Source organism: Pavona decussata, unplaced genomic scaffold, assembly GCF_977016875.1.
Source record: "Pavona decussata unplaced genomic scaffold, jaPavDecu1.1 SCAFFOLD_80, whole genome shotgun sequence".
Classification (NCBI taxonomy): domain Eukaryota; kingdom Metazoa; phylum Cnidaria; class Anthozoa; order Scleractinia; family Agariciidae; genus Pavona; species Pavona decussata.
In genome coordinates this window covers 145,375-166,962 of record NW_028145498.1, presented here as the reverse complement: position 1 = coordinate 166,962, position 21,588 = coordinate 145,375, and the positions used below count along the sequence as shown (strand labels likewise).

The 21,588-nt window shown below is 39.9% G+C and overlaps 2 protein-coding genes across 5 annotated transcripts in view; both read left to right on the top strand.

Annotated features, from left to right (window-relative positions):
* The window catches only part of LOC146476105 (uncharacterized), a 53,074-nt gene extending 39,088 nt beyond the window's left edge, over nucleotides 1-13,986 (top strand). The window contains exons 11-20 of one of the 2 annotated variants that reach the window (XR_014865711.1): nucleotides 3,884-4,186; nucleotides 4,808-5,104; nucleotides 5,432-5,734; nucleotides 6,531-6,645; nucleotides 7,079-7,388; nucleotides 9,569-9,611; nucleotides 9,904-10,170; nucleotides 11,688-11,975; nucleotides 12,252-13,737; nucleotides 13,794-13,986. Coding sequence is in view for 1 of the 2 variants with exons in the window: in XM_085114980.1 (XP_084971106.1) it covers nucleotides 3,884-4,186; nucleotides 4,808-5,104; nucleotides 5,432-5,734; nucleotides 6,531-6,645; nucleotides 7,079-7,388; nucleotides 9,569-9,611; nucleotides 9,904-10,170; nucleotides 11,688-11,975; nucleotides 12,252-12,613 (2,288 nt within the window). In the remaining variant the exon portion in view is untranslated. Of the gene's footprint in view, nucleotides 1-3,883; nucleotides 4,187-4,807; nucleotides 5,105-5,431; nucleotides 5,735-6,530; nucleotides 6,646-7,078; nucleotides 7,389-9,568; nucleotides 9,612-9,903; nucleotides 10,171-11,687; nucleotides 11,976-12,251 lie in introns of both variants that reach the window. The other variant, XM_085114980.1, reaches the window with a different exon arrangement.
* A 1,160-nt stretch (nucleotides 13,987-15,146) lies between these two features.
* The window catches only part of LOC146476104 (uncharacterized), a 46,484-nt gene continuing 40,042 nt past the window's right edge, over nucleotides 15,147-21,588 (top strand). Inside the window, exon 1 of one of the 3 annotated variants that reach the window (XM_085114983.1) lies at nucleotides 15,147-15,345. In XM_085114983.1, the coding sequence (XP_084971109.1) occupies nucleotides 15,309-15,345 (37 nt within the window). In that variant the 5' untranslated portion in view covers nucleotides 15,147-15,308. Of the gene's footprint in view, nucleotides 15,346-19,415; nucleotides 19,716-21,588 lie in introns of those variants that run through there. The other 2 variants (XM_085114981.1, XM_085114984.1) reach the window with 2 other exon arrangements.

The window sequence follows — 21,588 nt, the reverse complement described above, 5'->3', positions numbered from 1 at the left end:
TATTGAAGTAATAAGATTTTGAATAAAGCTAAAGAGATGTGACTTGTGCGTAGCTCAGCGGGAAGAACATTCCATGTGCGGCACGCGCGTATGAAAAATGAACGTTAATAGGTAACAGTTCTACTTCGGTTAGGAATATAAGCAATAGCACAGCTGCTTCTCGATGTCCTAGTAGATCTCGTAAATTGTCTAGTTACAGGTAGAGCTTCACTGTCTATGAAAACTAAGTTATTAACAGCTTTGTAGAAAAAAACCATGCCCAAATATTCATGCCAGTATGAAATGGGTAACAAATTTGTTAATTGAAGGCGGGTCTGATAGGTTACGTCACATCGGAAGGGGAGCTTCAAAATTAGTTTTGTAGCACGGCGCTGCACGTTTTCAACTCGTTTAAGTAGGCCAATAGACTGCGGAGACCATACTTGTGTTGCGTAGCCGAGATGACACCGGACGATAGAAAGGTAAAGTGTACGACGCGTTTGGGTGCTTTGAATGTACCTAGAAGCTCGGCGCATAAAGCCGAGGAGTTTGTTGGCTTTCGCACACTGTTCAGTTACTTGTTTGTCCGAGGTGAGATTGCTTGACACCCACACACCGAGGTCTTTCTCTGTATCGCAAGATTCCAAAGGCGTTTCTTTGAAAGTATAGGTAGGCTGTACAGGTGATTTTTTACGGGTGATGCACTGGTATTTACACTTGGACTGATTAAATATGAGCCCGGATGATTCAGACCAACTGAAAAGATCGTTGTTTAATTACAGAGTTTACCACCTTTACCAAAAACTGCATGTTTGGAATTCTACGAATCAGCAAAACCATTCATACTTTTAATCTGGATCTGGCTATTGCGGTGAAGAGAGGAACACCGAAAAGCAAATTAACAGCTATTGATGTGCGAAGGTTCGACTAAAAATAACTCGGAATGTATTGAATTCAAGTGAAAAGTGTCAAATTGAATAGACACCGCGCAGTTTTAAAGGAAACAAGACGCATATGTGCGTGAACTTGGGCTTCTTTCCTGGCATATCCAGCTGTAAACGCCACAAAGTTGACGTGATAAAATCTCAGTTGTCATTTGTCGATTTTTTTACAGCTCAAGCATAGTACAAGCAAGTATATTGTAAGCAATGTATATTCCTGGTCTAAATTTGTATCTATCTGGCCAACAGGATTTAGCAAAGCGGGCAGGGATATCTTGTGTTGGCTTCATCCCCCCCCCCCCCCCCTCGCAAAAGTTTTTGTTTTTTGAAAAAGGGAATTCTGATTGAAATTGGTGTTTCGTGGGAAACCCATTTTCAATCGATGAAATTTGTCCCGCGTTTGATCTGTCTTGAGTGCATGTGTTTGTTTACGCAAGATTACGCAGTTGTCACGTTTTGTCAATTAAACTAGAAACAAAAACAGACAGAATGCTTTCCTAAAGGAAAAATTTATTCAGAAAAGTCTTTGTTTACGCCTAAGAAAGAAACGCTTATAATTCTAAATGCCAAACGAGAGACGCGAAAGCGATTTGAAGAACTACCAGTCCATTTCGAAGCGAATTTATCAACCCGTGCGTTGCACGTTTTTCAAATTTTCGCAAAAACTGTTCAGAATATAAAGAATTGGTCAATTAGAATAGTATTTCAGTACAAATTCACGATCAAACCTGTAATTTTTCGTTGAATTCCCAGAAGTACTCAAAAATCTCGTAGAAAGTCCGTGGCCTCAATAAGGATTTGAGATGTCCGCGCTCCGCTAACTCGTCGCCTGGATAAAACAACAATTTGTACTCGAAGCACAGTTTCTTCGCCGTTATTTCTCGGATTTCCGCTATCGAAACTGTTGAGTATTCCTTAGTAGTTCTTCTTTCGAAGTACCACTTCCAAAAGTTGTGTTTTCCTTCAGAAAACGGGAAAATCGGCGACTAAATATAGCTCAGTAAATGTCCGACCCTTGCAAACCCATGCAGCGACAAGATTACCTGCGCATGCGTTTTAAGGCCCAGACGGCGATTTGTGACTTAATGAGGAAAATAAAAAACGAAGGGCAATTTTCAACTTGGTCTCCCTGTGGGTAGCCCAAGTAACTAATTCGGTCGGGGTAAAAGGCGGCATGAGTTTGCGGAATGGCATGTGGCCTGACCTGTGGCATGGCATTATTATGCGAAATACGATACTTGCGGAATGACTCAAATAAATAAATTAACTGAAGAGTGCGTCTCTTTTTGGCGCCAATTTTAATATAAGAGCATTAGCTTTTTCGATGTTGCGGAAAATGCAACAGACGGGCTGATTAGAAAATACAAGCCTGCAGCTGGGATAGATCATGTCTGCTCGGTGGTTAGGAAGAAGTGAGGGTGAAGAAATCGATGAATACTGTTTACTGTTCTCAAGTTCAAAGAAATATGAGTACATGTGCCTATTCTCGGGCCCTTTTTGCATTTATCACAATAACTTACCTCAGAAGGGCGGGAGCAAGCTGAGAATTTTCTAGTGTATAGTTCCTTTAATACCTAGACACGTCCTATCATAAAGATTGGCTGAGTGAACACCTGAGGTTTCTTCGTAATTTTGAAAAAGATTGTAGATGTTGAGCGGCCTATTCTCGGACGCGTACGGTCGTTCGCAGATGGCTAATCGCCTTTTCTAAAAAAAAAAAAAATATCCCCTTCATCATCTTAATATACGTCTCGTTAAGGAAAAAAAGAAGTAATATTAAAAGTATATGTTACCTTTTCCCGACTTAAAAAAACATTTTAAAGTTAGTTTGGGTGAGACCTTCCTCGAGTATTAAAGCACTGAAACATTTTATAGTGGTCTATAGTCATCAGTCCCACGGCAACTCCACCGGGTAATCTTTTTTTTTTATCATGTATCGCATTTGTCATCTAATTCCACATTATTATCCCAGAATTTTATTTCATAGATATAACGAGCTATAGTTGAGTTAACGTCTAATAAAATATGTGGGTCGTGAGAAAAAATACCCCGCTACCCTCCCCCGCCGGTCGGGTCAATGAAACTTACAACTTACAACTTGACCTACCCACCGAAAGCGCTTTCGTCGCCCGCCTTTTCAAATAGCCAATTTTTGAGTTTAAAGGGGTAAATATTTCTCAATGCGATGTTTAACAAATATTTCCGCTTTTGGAAATTGCATTTGTATGTTATTATGGCCAGCTGTCGAACCAAACGATCACAAGGAACATTTGTGTAGTAACTCAATGTTCCAGAAAGCGCTTAAAATAGTTCGTTGTGCCACGAGAACAAGTACTGTTGGCTTTTATAGGATTATTGTTTAGCAAATAGCGCAAAACATGAAAACAAAGCAATTAATTGACAGGATCCCTTTACGGGTGAATGCGGCTAAATGTAAATATAGTGAAGCGGTGCATTCCCTTAAAAACTAAATGCTACGCTAGGTAACAATAAAAAGCTAAATCCTTATGCAAAGCTGGATACAAACAACAGAAATTCTTGAACCTAATTTACCACTTTAACCTCCTCAATCACACAAAACACTAGAAACTTGTTATCAGTGCTAGGCTTTCCTAACAACACGACCTGCCGATTTACACATGGAACAAATGTGATGGTATACTGTAAGTCTGGTAAATACAAGAGGATGATATGTTAGTCAGTCATTGACACAGACATGCTTGGGAAAAAAAAAGAACTCGGCTTCCTTTTCCCCCCAGCATGTTTGTGTCACTAACTGAAGAGCATTTTGATTTGTAACTGACCTCCGTCTGGCTTTGAAAGTTTGTAAATGTTGTAGACCTATACACAGAAAGAAGCACTTTGCAATTTTTTATCACCGCTGAGTAAACAATCAGCATTATTGTATCTCTTTTACTGACAAACACATTTCACAAATTGATGAGCTTAATGATAAATTCCAGCTCCTTCACAAGCTCCAACCAGTTTTACTGTGGCTGCACAAACTTCTACTAGCATCCGCGCATCTTGGCAGCTACCACCAGAAGACTCCAGAAATGGAATCATCGGAGGATTTAAACTGTTCTACAAAAGGAAAGGCTCCTCTGGATCAGCAAGCACTGAACTTATTAACAGCGGAAACACCTATGCTAAAACTGTCAATGGGCTTCTTATATACACGGAATATGAATTGCAAGTGTTGGCCTTCACTTCTGTCGGCGATGGACCGAAGAGTTCCAAACTAACCGGGAGGACAAACGAAGATGGTAAGATAAATGAAACCAGTGTCCACTAGTCATTACTTTTTTGTAGTTTGTTTAATGATTTGAGGACAAATTAAAAGCCTCCCTACTGAAACTCGTTCGCTTGGGTGCATTAATCCTCTATTTAATTAAGGAAACTACTTTTCGTGTGTTTGATTGATCAAAATTTTTAGGTCCCCTGTCTTTACTGTGTTGTTTAGTCAGTAGCACAGGCATACTCGAAACGAAAGATTCGATTCTCCTGTTGCGAGAAATCGGAATCCTTTTTCCGATAATGCCTGTCACTGACTAAATTAAGCAACAACAACAACAACAACAACAACAACAACAAAAACAAAACAAAACAAAACAAACAAACTCTCATTGGGGATAATTAAAAACACCTTTAACAAAATTTGTGTAAAATTTAAATAGCCATACGGTATCAGGATCGAAGCTGATTTTCGTCTTGACTGTAAGTCAGAATGTTTCTTCTGATTAGATAAATAACGTCACTCAAACTTCTGAGAAAATTGCAAAACTCAACAAGAGCTTGTGGTGTTCACGGAAAAATGTTTTACTCTTTACGTGATAATAGGAGAGTAGAAATCCTTCAGATGATCCTTGTTCTGTTTGTCCTTTCAGCTCCGAGTGCTCCTGCTTTCCTCAACCACACAGACATAGCGCCTAGCGTGCAACATGGCCCAAGAGTACGTGTGACTTGGAGTAGGCCTGTTTTTGAAAATGGAAAAATCAGGAATTACACTCTGTTCTATAGCCACAGTAAAGATGCACAAAGTGTTCACACAGTGAACTTTGGACCAGACACGTTTAGTTACGTAGTTGATGTGTTGGGTGGTGTAAAGTATCAATTCTTCGTCAGAGCAGTGACAATAAAACCTGGCACAAACACTTCAATATCTGTGAATACCCGTGAATATGGTAAGAATTAATATTAAAATTCCGCTAAAAGTGATCTGAGTATCAACACTTGAGGACAAGACGTAAACGTTTTCCCGTTTAGGAATGGAATCCGTTCAAGTCTAAGCATTTGAAAGTCAGGAAGAACTTTGGATCACTTTTTTGGGAGGAATGAACCAAAGTATCATCACCATTATCTACAAAAATTAATGTGCCAGCGGAGGTAGTTATTGTCAGTTGTATTACATATCGGTGATTCTTCCCAACTATCACTCCCAAAATAACGCAACTAATAAATTTGAATCCTGAAAATACTGCTGCTTTTAATTTGTTAATTCCCTTTTCCAGTTCCACGCCGCGGGCCAGAAAACGTATCCTCCACGGAAGTGAATTACACAACATTTCATATCACTTGGGCTGCATTACCAAAAGAAGCTGCCTTTGGCAACATCATAATGTACCAAGTCAGACTATTTCCTAATAAAACTTGTGCCATGGCTGGATTGATAACTTACTTAACACTCAACACAACCACAACAGAAGTGCTCCTGTCCAATCTCTTCATGTGCACAGCTTATGAAGTAGCAGTTAGAGCTTACACTATTGTAGGACCTGGACCTTACAGCAAACCAATAGTCGTACAGACATTAGGTGAGTTGTTTTTATCACGTATCAAAATTTAGTGGGTTACCCATCCAGAAGTTATTCATCTCTGGGTATGAGGGATTCATGATGTAATTTTGGAAACGATATTGTTACAATGACAGTAAAATTGTCATGACACCATACTGCAAACATATAATCTGTCACTGCTCCATTTCCATCGACCCTTTCTTACTTACAACTTTAGTCTCTCCACTTCTTGTCGCCATGCCTCTACTTCCTGGAGGTACATTATATAGCAGGCTAGGCGGAGATGCTCGTCTAGAAAGAGAAGTCTTTTTCAATATCCAGTGTAGGGTGCCGAAATTTCAGATCTTATTATTTTAAGGAGTCACAAGCTGACTGTGCACTGACTTTGTAAGGTAGCAAAATCCGAGCAGAAATTCATCGCAGAAGTTATAACGCAAAGATTAATTGTAATATAGTCCTGCTTTATCACTGACATAGAAGATGTTTTTCTGTCATTTGCTTATTCTTTTATGTATGTATGCGAGAAGGTAAGGAGTTGGGACTCCTTGTGGATCCTCCAAATATGAAATTTCATTGAGTACCCTCTAGGCGAAGAACCATGGTTATTCCTTGCTTTTGATAAAGGTAGACTCCCGACCTATTCTTTCCTCACTTTCTTTATGCACTACGAAATGGCACATTGTGAACAGCACAAAAGTTGAAGTACGTGTGTGTGTTGGGGGTGGGGGGTGATGCGGGGCGGCGGTGTATAGCAATGGTCCGCTTTCCGCCATTTGGCTTAACGACTTGGTTGCCTACACTTTACTTTTTGCAGGTATGGCGTGGTCCAAAGAACCACCTGTTTCGCCTTCATTTCACAGGCCGAATTTTACACATGGGGATGAAATAACGGCAAAAATAAAGCTACCAAGGTTTCCAGGAAGTGCGAGGTATGTAGTTACGTGTTTTGTTTTGGAAGTCACGACAGACAATCATTGCTGCCTGCAAGCATGGTGGTCCATATAAACTTGTAGGAAAACGAATTGTATGCCAATGCGATTTTCTGTCTTTGATTTAGGACCGAGTGAGAGCTACTGCGTTTTGTGCCAAACCCCCACCCCCTCCACTCATCCAAGTTCGTATTTTTCAATTTTGGCAAAGAAAACGAACAAACAAGACAACGGGACAAAACATAGACAAAAAGCAATACGAAAACTAAAGCAACAAAACAAATGCTAATTTGTATATCTTTATATCTTGTTAAAAAAGCATGTAAAAATGCTTCTTTTTTTAACAAGATATAAAACAAGTGACAAAATCAACAGTCCCTCATAACAGATTACGTTATACATCTATATACTTACCCGAAAGATATTTTTGTAGGTTCTTCCAGGTCATTGTCATAACTTTTAGTCCAGAGTATAATGGCGTCGTAAACCCACCTCAAAGCTTTACACCCCAAGATCTGATGACATATGAGGAGGCACATCGATTTGCATCTCCAGCTGCATACGTCACTTTCCAGTTCGGAGGACAAGATTTTGATAAGTACCAGGAATTTGTTGTTGGAAACAAAGCAAAGTCAAGCAGTACAACAAGGACAAAGAGGGGCGTTGATCCACAGGAATATGAAAACAAACCACTCCAACCGAATACCAACTACAGAGTGTTTATGAGGGCCTTTGTATCTGAGGTATCATATCCACCAGCCTTTCCTTTTCTAATTCCCTAAAAGTATTCAAAATCCGTCATAAGTACTACCCTACACTGGATAAAATTCTAATCTCACTTTAGCATGGTGCTAGTTGGACGCAGAGGTGTCTTTTCGCATCCTTAGGCTATCTATACATGGTAGCATTTCCAGTTTTCCTTAGCTTGCCGTGTATCCCTCCTGATTACACCCGGTAAAATTGACAAAAAAGAAAACATTATTTTGACACGTAAGTTAATCGTAGGGATATAATTTAGTGGAATGGAGAAGGTGAAGTTAAAGGTATGGCCCTTGAGAAATTCTCATGCCAATTAACAACGAAGCACAAGGCAACTTACATTTTTTCAATTCATTTTGATAACCATTTTGGTCTTTGTTATAAACGCTAAGAAGGCACGTTTTCATTAACTCATAAATGCGCACATGCGCAATAAACGAGTTATCGTAATGTGAGCTAAATGTCACCCAGTCGATCTGTCGTAAACCTTTACGCATGCGCAATGATCGAGTAATGGTAATTTGGGTGAAATGTCACTCGGTCGCTGGTGGTAAACTTTCAAATTTGGCGTACTTTCACGGCTTGCTTTACGTTCTCTCCTCCTCCAATTTTAAAAAAATTACATTTTTTGTAGTTCGAAATTAAAAAAAAATAGACTTAAGAACACTCGACCGATGTATAAAAATTTCGCACGTTTATGTTTTTGTGAGAATCGCGTACTATTAAATGCGGAGCAGATCGAGATTGTTGTCCAAGTCAACAGGGATTTCGCACAAAATGGAAACAGAAAATGCGACGGGGAAACGTCGGAGAGTGTTCCGTATTCTTCTTTGGCAGTCCGAAGTCATTTGGCTGTTAAAATCGGTGCGCCACGGGTGCTTGATAGTTGGACTCCCTAAACAACTAAAAAATACAATAATTAATCACTGCAAAGGAAGTTGAGCACGTGTAGCGCAGGAGTGTAAAGTATTAATGAGTCAAATGAGTCAATGAGTCAGGTCTAAAATTAAATTCTGTAGAAACAATAAAATAATGCGTTACGTTTACTTATTTGGCTAGTTGTTTTATCAGCTGCCTGCACAAGGCAGCTAGTTTCCTTTTAAATCTCGACCCGGGCTGTTTGTTTGCAGTTCCCAGGCCCTGCCGCGTAGCACCCGATCAGAGGCGAAAAATATGGCGGCCAAATTATAAATGTTGTGACTGCTACGGAAGAAAGTCTTTAATTCCCTTTGAACACAGCACTTAAGGTTAATTGAGTTAAACCTCAGTGTGGAGTTTCCCAGTGCTCAAAGACTCAAATCTGTGAACAATCGTTCTTTGACATTCGGTGTATTGATGATTGGGCCGGGTTTGAAGTCGAAAATCGCTCGCGAGTGCCAAGGAAAGTTCTTTTAAATATGTATCGGTAAGTTACTGACTAGTTTGTTACGCTGGTATAAATTGGAAAGGGGAAACCTTAACCGTAAATCACTCTTTTTCACCCTTTCCACTTGTCCCCCACGCCACTGCTTTGTCTTATCCAGTCTTAGTAGTTTAAACTACTTTTGTCCTCCATTGACCGGGATTTCCCATTATCAGGAAGAAAAATGACTTGGTATTCATTATCCATTTGTTTGTTTTTTTATGAAAAATCGCTGATCCGACCTGTTGACTCATTGACTCATTGACTCATGACTCGTTGACTCATTTGACTCATAAAACATCCGTTCTAGTAGCGCAGTGGTGTGGTACTTGGTCTTTGAAGCTGAAGGTTTGCTGCGGGTTGCGGTTCAAACCCTCGTACATCCCAGAAATAAATGTTTTTTTTTTTTTGCCTTTAAAAGCCAACCGCTCCAAGGGCCCCAAAGAATTTTAAAAATTTAAACTTGGTTTAAACTTCTTAAATAAGGTTTTTTTTTTCGAGACCTGGCCCAACCAAACACAATGTGAACAATGTTTTATACCTTTCAGAACACACTTTATTCCCGCATGTCGTCCACGAATAGTTAGTTTTTTAAAACATATTTTGATGCGAGTACTGCGTTACGGCTACCACTATTCACTTTTGCATTCACTAGTTGGATCACAGGAGCCTTTGATTTTGATCTCGTCATGCTAAGTTTTGCAAGTTTTATTACCGTCTTAAACACGTTTAATCATGGTGTTTTTATGCTCACGTCTGCAGATGGTCTACATCTCAAGCAACTTCGTTGAGATTAACACAAAAGGTATCACTTAACTGATTTGAAAACATTATTGATAACATAAAACAATTAAAAAATAACTACAAGGTTATGACAAGTTAACGAGAGGTTAATAGGTCAAAACGTTACGTTTAAATCTCTATACTGTCCAATTGAGCATTATTTGACTAATGAAAATGCCCTTTTACCAGGGCACTCTAGTCTACAATTGTACTATTGACTATTACGATGAAATATATATTTCCTTGTATAATCTTTCCCAAACAACAGATGTGATTAAATGAAAAATTGAAACTATTATGTTTATTTTTCCCAGAAAAGCCTGTCGTTCAAAAACTGCCAGAAAGACAAACCTTTGCTGTTGGCGATCTGATGATATTAACTTGCGAGGTTAGCGGAGATCCTGAACCTTCTGTTATTTGGACAAAAGATGGAGATACAAATATACCGAGGGCGCAGTTCAAGAGTAATAACCGCATTCTCGTCATTAGAAACGTCCTTCCTGGTGATAAAGGAGTTTATGAGTGCAAAGCATCAAACGTATTTGGAGAAAGTTCGTCAGCTACCGTTATCGTAGTCGCTGGTAAGCTTGAAGGGAAATCAAAACAGCGAACGAATCACCTGTGCGACTACCTCTCTTAGCCCCATGTAACCTGAGCTTTTTTGTTATTTCTGTGTAACTCCAAGAGTATTAAGTAATGACCAAGAATTTTGGCATCCATCCTGAATTTCTCTATTTCTTTAAAACGTCAGGAAAACGTCCAGATAGGCACGAAAGTAATGAAAACCAATAAAGATAGACCGATAGAATAGTGTAAAATAACAAACTTAAAATTTCTCAGATTTTTTCTGTGTCCTCTTATGGTCGATTCTTTACATCTCCCTTTATTTCCTTTAAATGACAAAAAGGAGGAAAAATTAAAAGCGGTTGTCGAAACCTTGTTACCATGTAAACTACAATTTACCTTAAGACTAGAACATTATTACACCAAATTATGTCCAATTTATGTTTTAATATTAAAAAAGGTTATGAATATTCATAATGAGCTCTTGCATTTTGCCTTTCCTTCACCCTAGACTAAAAGGGTTTAATGATCACTTGTCTACGACGCCGACTCTACTTTTAGATCAAATAACTATACTTGAGAACTCTTGTAAGCGAGCAATCCGTGCCGAAACATTTATGATAATGGATTTAATGGTCCTTTTCCAAAAAGAGTGAAAGACTTGTCCACCCGCTCCCCTTTTACAATCTTAACGAGCTAAGATGCTCGTGATGTCTAAAATGGCTAGGCTCAACACTGAATAGGGATTAGAGAATTTGGTATTAAGTTGATGCGAGAAAAGAATTTTAGAAAAAGTCAAGTGATCCAACTCTAACTGGCCAGGATTATAGAAGATCACATTCTCCGATACTGTAAATGGTTAGACTTCACTTCAAAGAGTAAATCATCTCCGAGGGTCTGTGCGTGTTAGTCCTCAAGAGGGACAAAGTCTTCTGTTCGATTGCCAGGGCGCATATTGGCAGAATTGTGATGACGTAGACTTGTCAGGCGTCTCTTTTTAGCTTCTGCTTCTTTTTTCACATGTATTCTATTGTAGAGCGAATTGGTTCACTTAAAACAACGGACTGCTTTGCAGAGAGGACAAATACACCTCAGAAATTAGTACTAGTATAGTAGCAACAGCAGCAGCAGCAGCAGCAGCAGTAGTAGTAGTAGTAGTAGTAGTAGTAGTAGTAGTAGTAGTAGTAGTAGTAGTAGTAGCAGTAGTAGAAGTAGTAGTAGTAGAAGTGGTAGTAGTAGTAGTTGTAGTAGCAAGTAGCAAGTAGCAGTAACCAGTTAACCTGTTATCTTGCGGAAAGCTAGAAATACGGACAAAATATAGGATTATAAAGGTAATTATAAAACTAAAGCCATTTAAAATTCTTTTAAATAAAAGTTACATGTACAAAAAGCGAGATACGTCACTCCAGTAAGACCCCTTAAAAATCAACCCAGTTATTACATAGAGTTCAGTTCCCACAACCCTCTTTAACTAAGGCAGTCAATTTTGCCCTGAATTGTTTTACCTCTTTTTATTTTGTTTTTCTAAACACAGAGCCACCTCACATAGAGGAAAACTTGTCCACGCCATCAGTCATCTGTGAAAAGCAAACCGTGTGTTTTCTGTCTTGCCATGCAACCAGTGATTATCCAATTAGCTATTCGTGGAAAAAGAATGGCGAGACCTTGGACAACAATTACGTCAAAGTAATGAACAACACTGTAGCTGTCAAGCCTCGCGACGAACAAGATTATGGAGTATATGTGTGTAATGCTTCCAGCAGTTTTGGTTACACAAGTTACAACATCACCTTGTCAGAGAGTTCGAGTACTGTTTTGTGCCGTAAGTAATGGCAATTCATTTCATCTCAGCTGTTTTGGCGCACCTTTTGGTCGGATGTAATATTGGCCATTAATAAAATCTTAGGAAACCTCCGCTATACAAAGTCTTCGATTTATCAAGACGTGAGTGGTCGCTCGGTAGTTTTCCGGCAAAAATGCCAATAGTACCGACAAAATCAGGATGAGCATAACAGTTATCTGGTGTGGTGTGAAAATAGCCTTAAACATATAACCCGAGTTTGGAGATTGTTACCTTCATCATCTTATTTCTTTATAGATCAATCTCTCGTCTTCCGTGTTACTGTCATTGCTTTCTCCTGTTTTGCCGTCTTACTGCTTATTGTTATTGGCCTTTTGCTGTGGAGACAACGAAAGCCATTTACTCGCAAGGCAAACACTTCGGACAAGTACACCTGTGAGAAAAGTGGACGACACGACACTTCTCGTGATGAGCAAGTTTCTGAGCCAGGTCCATATATGGAGCTCAAGCCTAGAACCTTGGAGGGGCAGTCACGTGTAGCACCCGAGTACCAAGAATTGCAAAGCAAGAAGGAAACTCCTGGATATTACAATTTGGGCGTCATCAGAGGGCAAACATCAGCAGATGAACAAGTGTACGAGCAAGTAGGGACTGCTTAGTCCTAATTTGAACAGTCTTGCTGGTTATGGCTATTCCGAAGTTGACTTGTTTACACTTTATTAAATACACAGTTGAGGCACGTACCATAATTATGATGAACCGACCATTTACCACGTGTTACTCTTGACAAACTTACTTTCTCTAAAGTGAGAATGAACAGTTTTTCAGTTTTTAAATTGTCAAGTTAAATATAAACCAACAATATTCAAATATACACTTGGTAAATATATATTTTCTAACCTTTGAAGGGTAGTTTTAATTTTTAATTCAGTTTGTCTTTAGTTCAGTTGAACAGTTGAAGTTTGTTCAGTACTCAGTATTTAGTGCTCAGTAATTGGACAGTCAGACGATGGAAGTCCGCGTAATTGGTCGTTCAAATAAAAGGTATAAAGTAGACCTTTGAATTGGTTTCATCATGAGGGTTTGTTTGTTACCAGCATGTTTGGTTTCAATATTGAATTTTTGGCTGCTTGTATTGTAAAACAATGTACCATTTCCAGTTTGTAGCTGAGACATCTTGAGGGCAGTCAAACTCCAAGTATTTTCCTAGGTATCTTGGTACAATGTAGAGTCAGCCCACCTTGTGAACTGTATGGACTTCTAAGCTAAAGTTTTCTTAGGAAGCTAGTACACATGATACACATTGCACCAGCAGTTATAAAAGATCATAGGAATAGGTTGCAAGCTTTCAGTTCTAGTGCTATTCCTGTAAAATTTACTTAACTGCAACTCGTGGACTATAGAGAAAATAGAGAACTTCTGTGCAGATACACCTGTACAGATTGGTTATTACGATAGAGCCGTTTTCAATTAAGTCTTGAAAGTAATTTCGAGTTTACTTTGGTTTTGCAGTACTACGTCCTGTGATTGGTTAGGAAAATTTGCACCACTTTCTCAACCAATGGGAATACAAACCAGAACCAATCGTCTTTTGGCCGTACGCGTTTTCCCGCGCCTGGCCCCAGTTACATGTATTTGCTTCGAATTCTGATTGGCTCGTTATGTTGTTTACGTATGTTGCGATCGTTCACAGAAATTACTCTGGTTTTGGTTTTACGACACTGACTTGGAAAACGCTCTAATCATCGCTGCAATTCTTGTTGCTTAAAGCGACTGAATGCGAGTTAAAAGAAAAGGAACTTTTTTCTGCAGTTTCGATTACATTCGACGAAACTTAAGCCGGTCGGACGTATAACCTGAGTCTTGCTATCGTTGGGCTTTGGGTGCTTTTTACGTACTGATACATGCGTTGTTGTTGTTGAACGAATTTAATGTTATTTTCTGAATTTATCGATTGAGAAGTTTATAAGTGTCTGTAATTTTCTCTTTTCATCAAATAAGGACTGTATTAAAGATGGTGGTTGTTGTTAAATCAGCGTAAAGAAATTCCCACTTTATTAAAAGGTAATCGTCTCAGGATTACGATTTTTAGACATTGTCTTTTTCTTTTCCGTATACGGGTACAAAGCGCCAGGGGCCAAGCTTGAGGCGGATATTTTTTAAAACATAGAAACTCTTTTTTTAATTCCATGATATTAAGAGGATCGCAGTTTACCGAATTCGTTAAGTCGTCAGCCTCGTTCACCTTAGGAGCGAGGTTAGGAATTCTCCTGGCATTGACGGTAGACCAGGTTACAGGACTGGCCCCCTTTATTTGAAACAGCGGATAACTCTATCCAGTGGATAGATTGCTATTCAGCGGATAAAATGTATTCCAGCCAATACATTTTATCCTCTAGATAAAGTTTTTCGCTCTTTGAGCAAGTGGTGCCTGGTGTTTTCTGCTGTTTATAATCACGAACTTTGATTTATTTTTTGTATACCTAGAAACGTTATTTATTTCGTATCTAAAACTACACACCTCACCACTTCTGACCAAACTGAAGAACTCCGCAGTTCTTCACCAACAGTACGGTGCAAAATATTAACTAATATTATAAGAAAGTGTCGTAATGATTTTATGATGACTCGCTCGCAATGATCTATTTCCGAACAAATTCAAAACTTTCTCGGTTGTTATTCGGTGTATGCTTCAAACTTTAAACCACAAGTACTGAAGATTGTTAAAACTCGATTATCTGGCTACTATTATTTCTTTAACGCTCATAGAATTTGGATTTAAGTTACATGCTAGAAACAAAGACGACGTTCACCTTGACAGCGAAAATATAGCCAGGGTATTCCGTGGTTTGCTTTCAACATGCCCGCACTCGCTCGGGACGAACAAATAAAATACCAGTGAGACAAGACTTGTGACCCTACCCTAGAGAGTAGAACTTTGTAATGTCACGTGATTTTCGTTCTCTTGTGTTTTCTTTTCCTTGTATTGTTCGAAGCAGATTGTAAATCTTCTCGTTCTCGGTTCAGGAGTTGTTGTCGTAAACCTTGTCAGGCGGCAACAAAGATTTCAGTAGGTGGAAAGCTGACGTTCTTTACTTTCCCCAACACACCACGTAATCGTTAACGCGAGTTTTTGCTAAAGCCGATAAGGAAAACATGAGATTCTCTCTTGGCAATGCTTTTATTATCTAACTTTATGATATCATGAGGCCGAGAATGGATGCAATAATGAATTATTAATTTTGAAACAACAGACTTAACTAGGCGAAACGAAGAGACACGAACAAGGTTGCGTTCTGATCGAAAGTGAAACAAGCCAACATGGCGCGTTATACTCACAAACTATATATCTGAATGGCACTCCTCTCTTTGGTTCTCTCTTTGGTATCAGGTGAGCGTAATGCTATTTTCACAGGCATCGGTTTACTTGTTTTAAAGGTTGGAGCTTGTTCAAATACTCACATGGATAACAATGAGGTTTTAATATTTTGTTGTTCCGTGATTATGTCTGCAAGTGAGTGATCTATTGAAATCAGTTAATAAGTAACAAACAAAATGCGAAATATGTAGCTAGTTTGGTGTGCATCATTGACGACAATCATTGTCACTTAGAACCATGTGATGTTGGGATATGTGCTAAACTATAGAGAAGCGACACTTACTTCCTGCTTTTGCGATTTACAATGTCCGTGTTCGTCAAGACAGGAGCTGAGTATTCGATATCTTCTAATCTGGTTTGAGAAATTATTCGTAAAAAATCTACAAAATCAGTTTGTACTAGGGACGGACGCATTATCCGTGTTGGACGAACTTGGGAAAGCAACACTTGACCAACACAACTGTCTTGGCTCGCTTGACCATGTGTCTTGTAATTTGTGCATTTTTAATCCGATGTGGCCAGACGGATAGTGTCCATCACCTTTCAGTGAGTCTTTCGAAACGAGCTGAGGCCAATAGTTCGTATGGACGAACTACGATGTGTTTTCAAGGTTAATAGCTAACAATTTAAATTTTGTGTCATTACTAGTACTCGTAGTGTCGTGTTAATATTTATATCGGAATTTAAAGACTTCTATTCATAACACTCCTAATGATATGCGAAACTGAAATACATTAAATTGACATATCCCTTGCGATTCAATGCACGCAGGCATGTGCACAAGGGTGTTCCAAGGGTATAAATACTGAGTCGAAGCAGAATAACACTCCTTTCGTGCTTAGTCTCAGCCAGCGGAGCAGTGAACGACATCTCTTCAGTTTTAGACCCACGCGAATTTTCTAGAATCATGGCAGAAGCTCCAGCGCCGGGAGTGCAATTTCCTCAACCGCTAGTAAACCCTCCAGCACAAGTTCCACAAGTCGCACAAGCTGCTCAAGTTCAACAAGCCGCGCACGTGGCACAAGCTGTGCAAGTTCCACAAGCCGTGCAAGTTGAACAAGCTGCTCAAGTTCTACCAGCCGCACAAGGTGTACCAGTGCCACATGCTGCACAAGCGGCGGGTCAAAATGCTGCCCAAAATGTTGCTGCCGGCGGTCAAAACGAACTCAAGATTTCGTATTTTTTACCACGTGCGGTCGCGGAGGTAAGTCTTCTCACCAGGATTTATACGCCGGGTGTGGTCCCGGGGGTGAGTTTTCTCACCAGGATTTATACGCCGGGTGTGGTCCCGGGGGTGAGTTTTCTCACCAGGATTTATACGCCGGGTGTAGTCCCGGGGGTGAGTTTTCTCACCAGGATTTAAACGCCGGGTGTAGTACCGGGGGTGAGTTTTCTCACCAGGATTTAAACGCCGGGTGTAGTCCCGGGGGTGAGTTTTCTCACCAGGATTTATACGCCGGGTGTAGTCCCGGGGGTGAGTTTTCTCACCAGGATTTATACGCCAGGTGTAGTCCCGGGGGTGAGTTTTCTCACCAGGATTTATACGCCGGGTGTAGTCCCGGGGTGAGTTTTCTCACCAGGATCCATACGCCGGGTGCAGTCCCGGGGGTGAGTTTTCTCACCAGGATTTATACGCCAGGTGTAGTCCCGGGGGTGGGTTTTCTCACCAAGATTTATTCGCCGGGTGTAGTCCCGAGGGTGGGTTTTCTCATGAGGATGTATACGCCGGCTGTAATCCCGGGGGTGAGGTTTCTCACCAGGGTTTATACGCTGTGTCTAGGCACGAGCCGAGAACCCGCCGGGTATATTTGTTTAAGATATAGATACGCCATGTCGTGTTACAAGGGCAAAGACTCACTAGGTATGCTCCGCCAGGGAGTATAGTTATCAGTTTTACTAGTCATGGCGTGTTTGTTGCTTGGGAATTTTTTCTCCTTTTTTGGAGGTTACAGGCTGAAGTCCTGAAGTTTCTTTAGACGGTTGAGACAATGACTAAATCATCTGTGGAAAACTCCTTAATGAAGATTATGGCCTACGCATCTCGTCCCCTACCAGATTTCAATAAATACGAAGCCTTGGAGATGCTAGAATCGCTTCAACTTACGGCTCAAGATACCAAGCATGACCGCCAGAATTTCTATCGTTTGGTTTACCAAACAGTCCGTGGAAAGCTCCATGTGCCTCGGGATCAATTTAGAAGTCTCGTCCTGCGCTTTTTGGGCGATAAAGATCATGAAAAGATCTTCGATTGTGTGGCGAAGGTGTCTCCCTATTACTGGGAAGGCCGGGAGAGAAATGTCAGAGATTTCCCGAGCAATCCGGGAAGGCCTATGTCGTGTTTCTACTGTGGTAAACTTGGCCACATTAAACGATTCTGCGAGGCAAGAAAAAGGGATCTTTCTGGGAACATGGGGCTGCAGAAGAATGGCACCTCTCCAGCGTCAGCCGCAAAATAAAGTGTGAACTTTTCGCAGACAACATATGTTAAGTTGGTTTAGGTTTTCTGTTTGGGTAATAAACGTATCTTCAATTCAGTCATGTCTTATGTGAGGTGTTTTTCTCTTCATTAGTAATAAACTCGATAGTCTCAGAATTTTGATAGCTTTGAAAACAGGGTCTCTAGTTACCCTCCCAGGATTACTGGGTCAGAGCTGTCATCTCTCTGCTGACTACTTTGGGGGTTTCACCCGTGGGAATAATACCTTTTGTTCTTGATGTGTTTCGCTAGAAAATAATTTCATGGGCTTGGGAATATGACAAGAACTTTGATAATGCTATCACTCCTGGACAGTCTGGGGTGAATACAATTCAATGGGTAGACTCCATGGGGAACTCCATAGCGGTCAGCGGCGAGATGACAGCACGTGAACTAATGCAAAAGGTCACGCGTGTGGAGCAAGGCGAGATTATAGGGGATGTAAATGAGTTGTCCTTCCGAGACCCCAGTAATTTTAGAGCTAGAGAGCTTCACGCTCACAACTCGTTTTGGAAGAAAGTCGCGGAACGATGCCCTAAAATGGCGGCTCAAACCGATGTCTAGCTATGTACTAGACGTTTTTGTGATCTACCAACATACTGTCTTTTTTTTTAGTTTTGGGTAGGTTTGGGAATTGTAAGGTTTGGGAAGGTTTGGGGGTATTTATGGATAAGATTGATGCTTGTTGTAAGTAAGAAGTAAAGAAAGGAGATTGTCATGAAATTAACGATGAACAGTATGGCGTGAGTGGCGCTGAGCAATATTATTTCCCATATCTTATTTCAACTGAGCATGAATAGAGTGTTATGAAATAGAATACTATTCATAACACTCCTAATGATATGCGAAACTGAAATACATTAAATTAACATATCCCTTGCGATTTAATGCACGCAGGCATGTGCACATGGGTGTTCCAAGGGTATAAATACTGAGTCGAAGCAGAATAACACTCCTTTCGTGCTTAGTCTCAGCCAGCGGAGCAGTGAAGGAAGGAACGGCCCACCCACCCGCCCTGACCAAATTCGCGTGTGTCAAAAGCACTGCTACCCTAACAGCTTGGCTTAGACCGCTGAGCAATATTATTTCCCATATCTTATTTCAACTGAGCATGAATAGAGTGTTATGAAATAGAATACTTTTCATAATTGGTTTTGAGAGCAGGTTTCTTAAATGATATCTATTTCACGGAGTCAGGCGCGCAGGATCCTTACTTTCATTACGTGTGCATTTATGTAAAAAGTATGCCACGAACCAAGACGACTGATTGCGACAATACGCGAAGCATCGTTCTCAATTGATGAGCAAGATTTCAGCATACCCACATACAGTCCGTCTTTGTTCAAATGAGACAGTTAATTGTGCACGTCATGGACGACGGTCACGAGTTTAGGCTTCCAACTACAATCACCTTTGCTAACCTACGTAGGTTCAGTTCGTTGCCAAATAACGGCGTTTTTATTAAAAATTAGTGGCACTCCTTCCATCAATTGGCGGCATTATGCTCCGAGAGGAGCTAGAAATCGTGTTGTTCGCAGTTCAAGAGTCGTTGTCATAAACCTTGTCAGGCGGCAATAAAAAGGTACAGTGGATGAAAAGCTGTGGTTCTTTACTTTCCCCAACACAACACCTAACCATTAACGCGAATTTTGTCAAAGCCGATAAGGAAAACATGAGAATCTCTTTGGCAACGCTTTTATTATTTAACTTTATGACATCATGAAGCCGAGAATGGATGCAATAATGAATTATTAATTTTGAAACAAAAGACTTCACCAGGGGAAACGAAGAGACACGAACAAGGTTGCGTCCCGATCGAAATTGAAACAAGCCAGCATGGCAAGTTGTAATCACAAACTATATTTCCGGATGATAATCTTCGCTTTGGTTCTCTCTTTGGTATCAGGTGAGCGTAATGCTATTTTGATAGGTATCGGTTTACTTGTTTTAAAAGTAAGAGCATCAGGGGAGCATGTTCAAAATACTCACATGAATAACAATTAGGTTTTAATATTTTGTTGTTCATTTATTTATGTCTTCAAGTGAATGATGTATTCAAATCAGCCATCAAGAACATGCGAAATATGTAGCTAGTTTGGTGTGCATCATTGATAACAACCATTTTAACTCAGAACCTTGTGATGTTTGGAATTTGCTAGCCTACAGTAAATTGACATTTACTTCCTGCTTTTCCGATTTACAATGTTCATGTTCATCAAGAGCCGAGAGGAGCACGTTCTTTTCCTGTGTACGTAATTCATTGAAGCGGAGTCTTCGATATCTTCTAATCTGGTTTGAGAAATTGTCTGTGAATTTTACTTTGTATTCGGTGATCCTATGAATCTACCAGTACGGTACTATGTCGTACCCGGTAGGATGTTATATCGAAACAGCGATGGTATTATATCGTACCCAGTAACACAATTAATCCTTCGACATGCTATTATATCGCACGCGATGATGATATGTCGTACCCAGTGATGCTATATCGTACCCTGATGTCGTACCCGGTGATGCCATATGGTAAACGTCCGGATGCCGGCGAACAGCAGTTTTTTTTACGAGAAAAGACGGGAAGTTGACATCACGGCGGGGTAGTCAATCGATAAAAATTGATATCGGAGAATCATTCGATAAATCGATATCTATCGATAAATTGAACTTAAACGATATCGATTTTATCGGTCAATCGATAAAATTCGATACTCACACGCCGACGAAGTGTTAATGTTATCAATTTTATCGGATTCATCGATCTTTATTGAATCGATAAAAATTATCCTGTTTCCGTTGAGGGAGCGTTTGATTGTGACTCTTTAAATTTAGATTTCAAAAGCAGAAATGAAATGATTTGTTGTCATGCACTGTACAAGAGACCAAAGAGACTGCATTACGATTTTCTTCCTGATTTTATTGTTCGATTTACCGGGTTCGATAACAAACATAAACTATTTACTCAAAAAATCACGAAAATCTGTCACTTTAAAGACTGGGTGAAAGACCAACGAGCGTGCGATTGTGTTACATTAGCAAATAAATAAAACAGTGGAATAATCAACCAGGGATCTATATCGGATTTCAAATACAATACACCCTGAGTAATACTAATCGTTTGTAGAAAAGATGAAGCAATTTTTATCGTTTAACGATCAGGAAAGTTGTTATCAGTGTCTCTGCGAGTTCTTTAATATCTTTCGGTGTTTCCGTTTCGAAAATTGGAACGATAATTCAGTTTCGATAAATTCGATATTTATCGATAAAATCGATAGCCCTGATTCAAAAATCGATAATTATCGATTACTCACAACGAAATCTTTTATCGATTTTTATCGAATTTCGAAAAAATTAATCGATTTTTATCGATTGTTATCGAATGCTATCGATTATCGATATTATCGATTGACTACCCCGGGCGTTATATGACTTGCTCTTTGCGTCGTCTGCTCCTCCATAGCTAGCTTTTGAAAAATGTCGGACCAAACTTCCGAGAAAATTGTTCTCTCCAGAACAACAGAAATTTTGCGCAATGCCAGAAATGCATTGCAACAACTAGAAAACTGGGTGACTGGATCCACCAGCGGCGAACATGAACAAATACTACAATTCCCGGCAGTCGATCGTGCCTCGGAAAACTTCAGGTAATTTTGTAAACGCATATACTACATTACCGCTTGTTTTAGTTCACAGAATTTCAAACAGTTCACAGGATATCAAGATAAACTTACACACCAGTTACCAGTATAGCTTAGTTAAACTTTACTTGTATCAGTATAAGATTT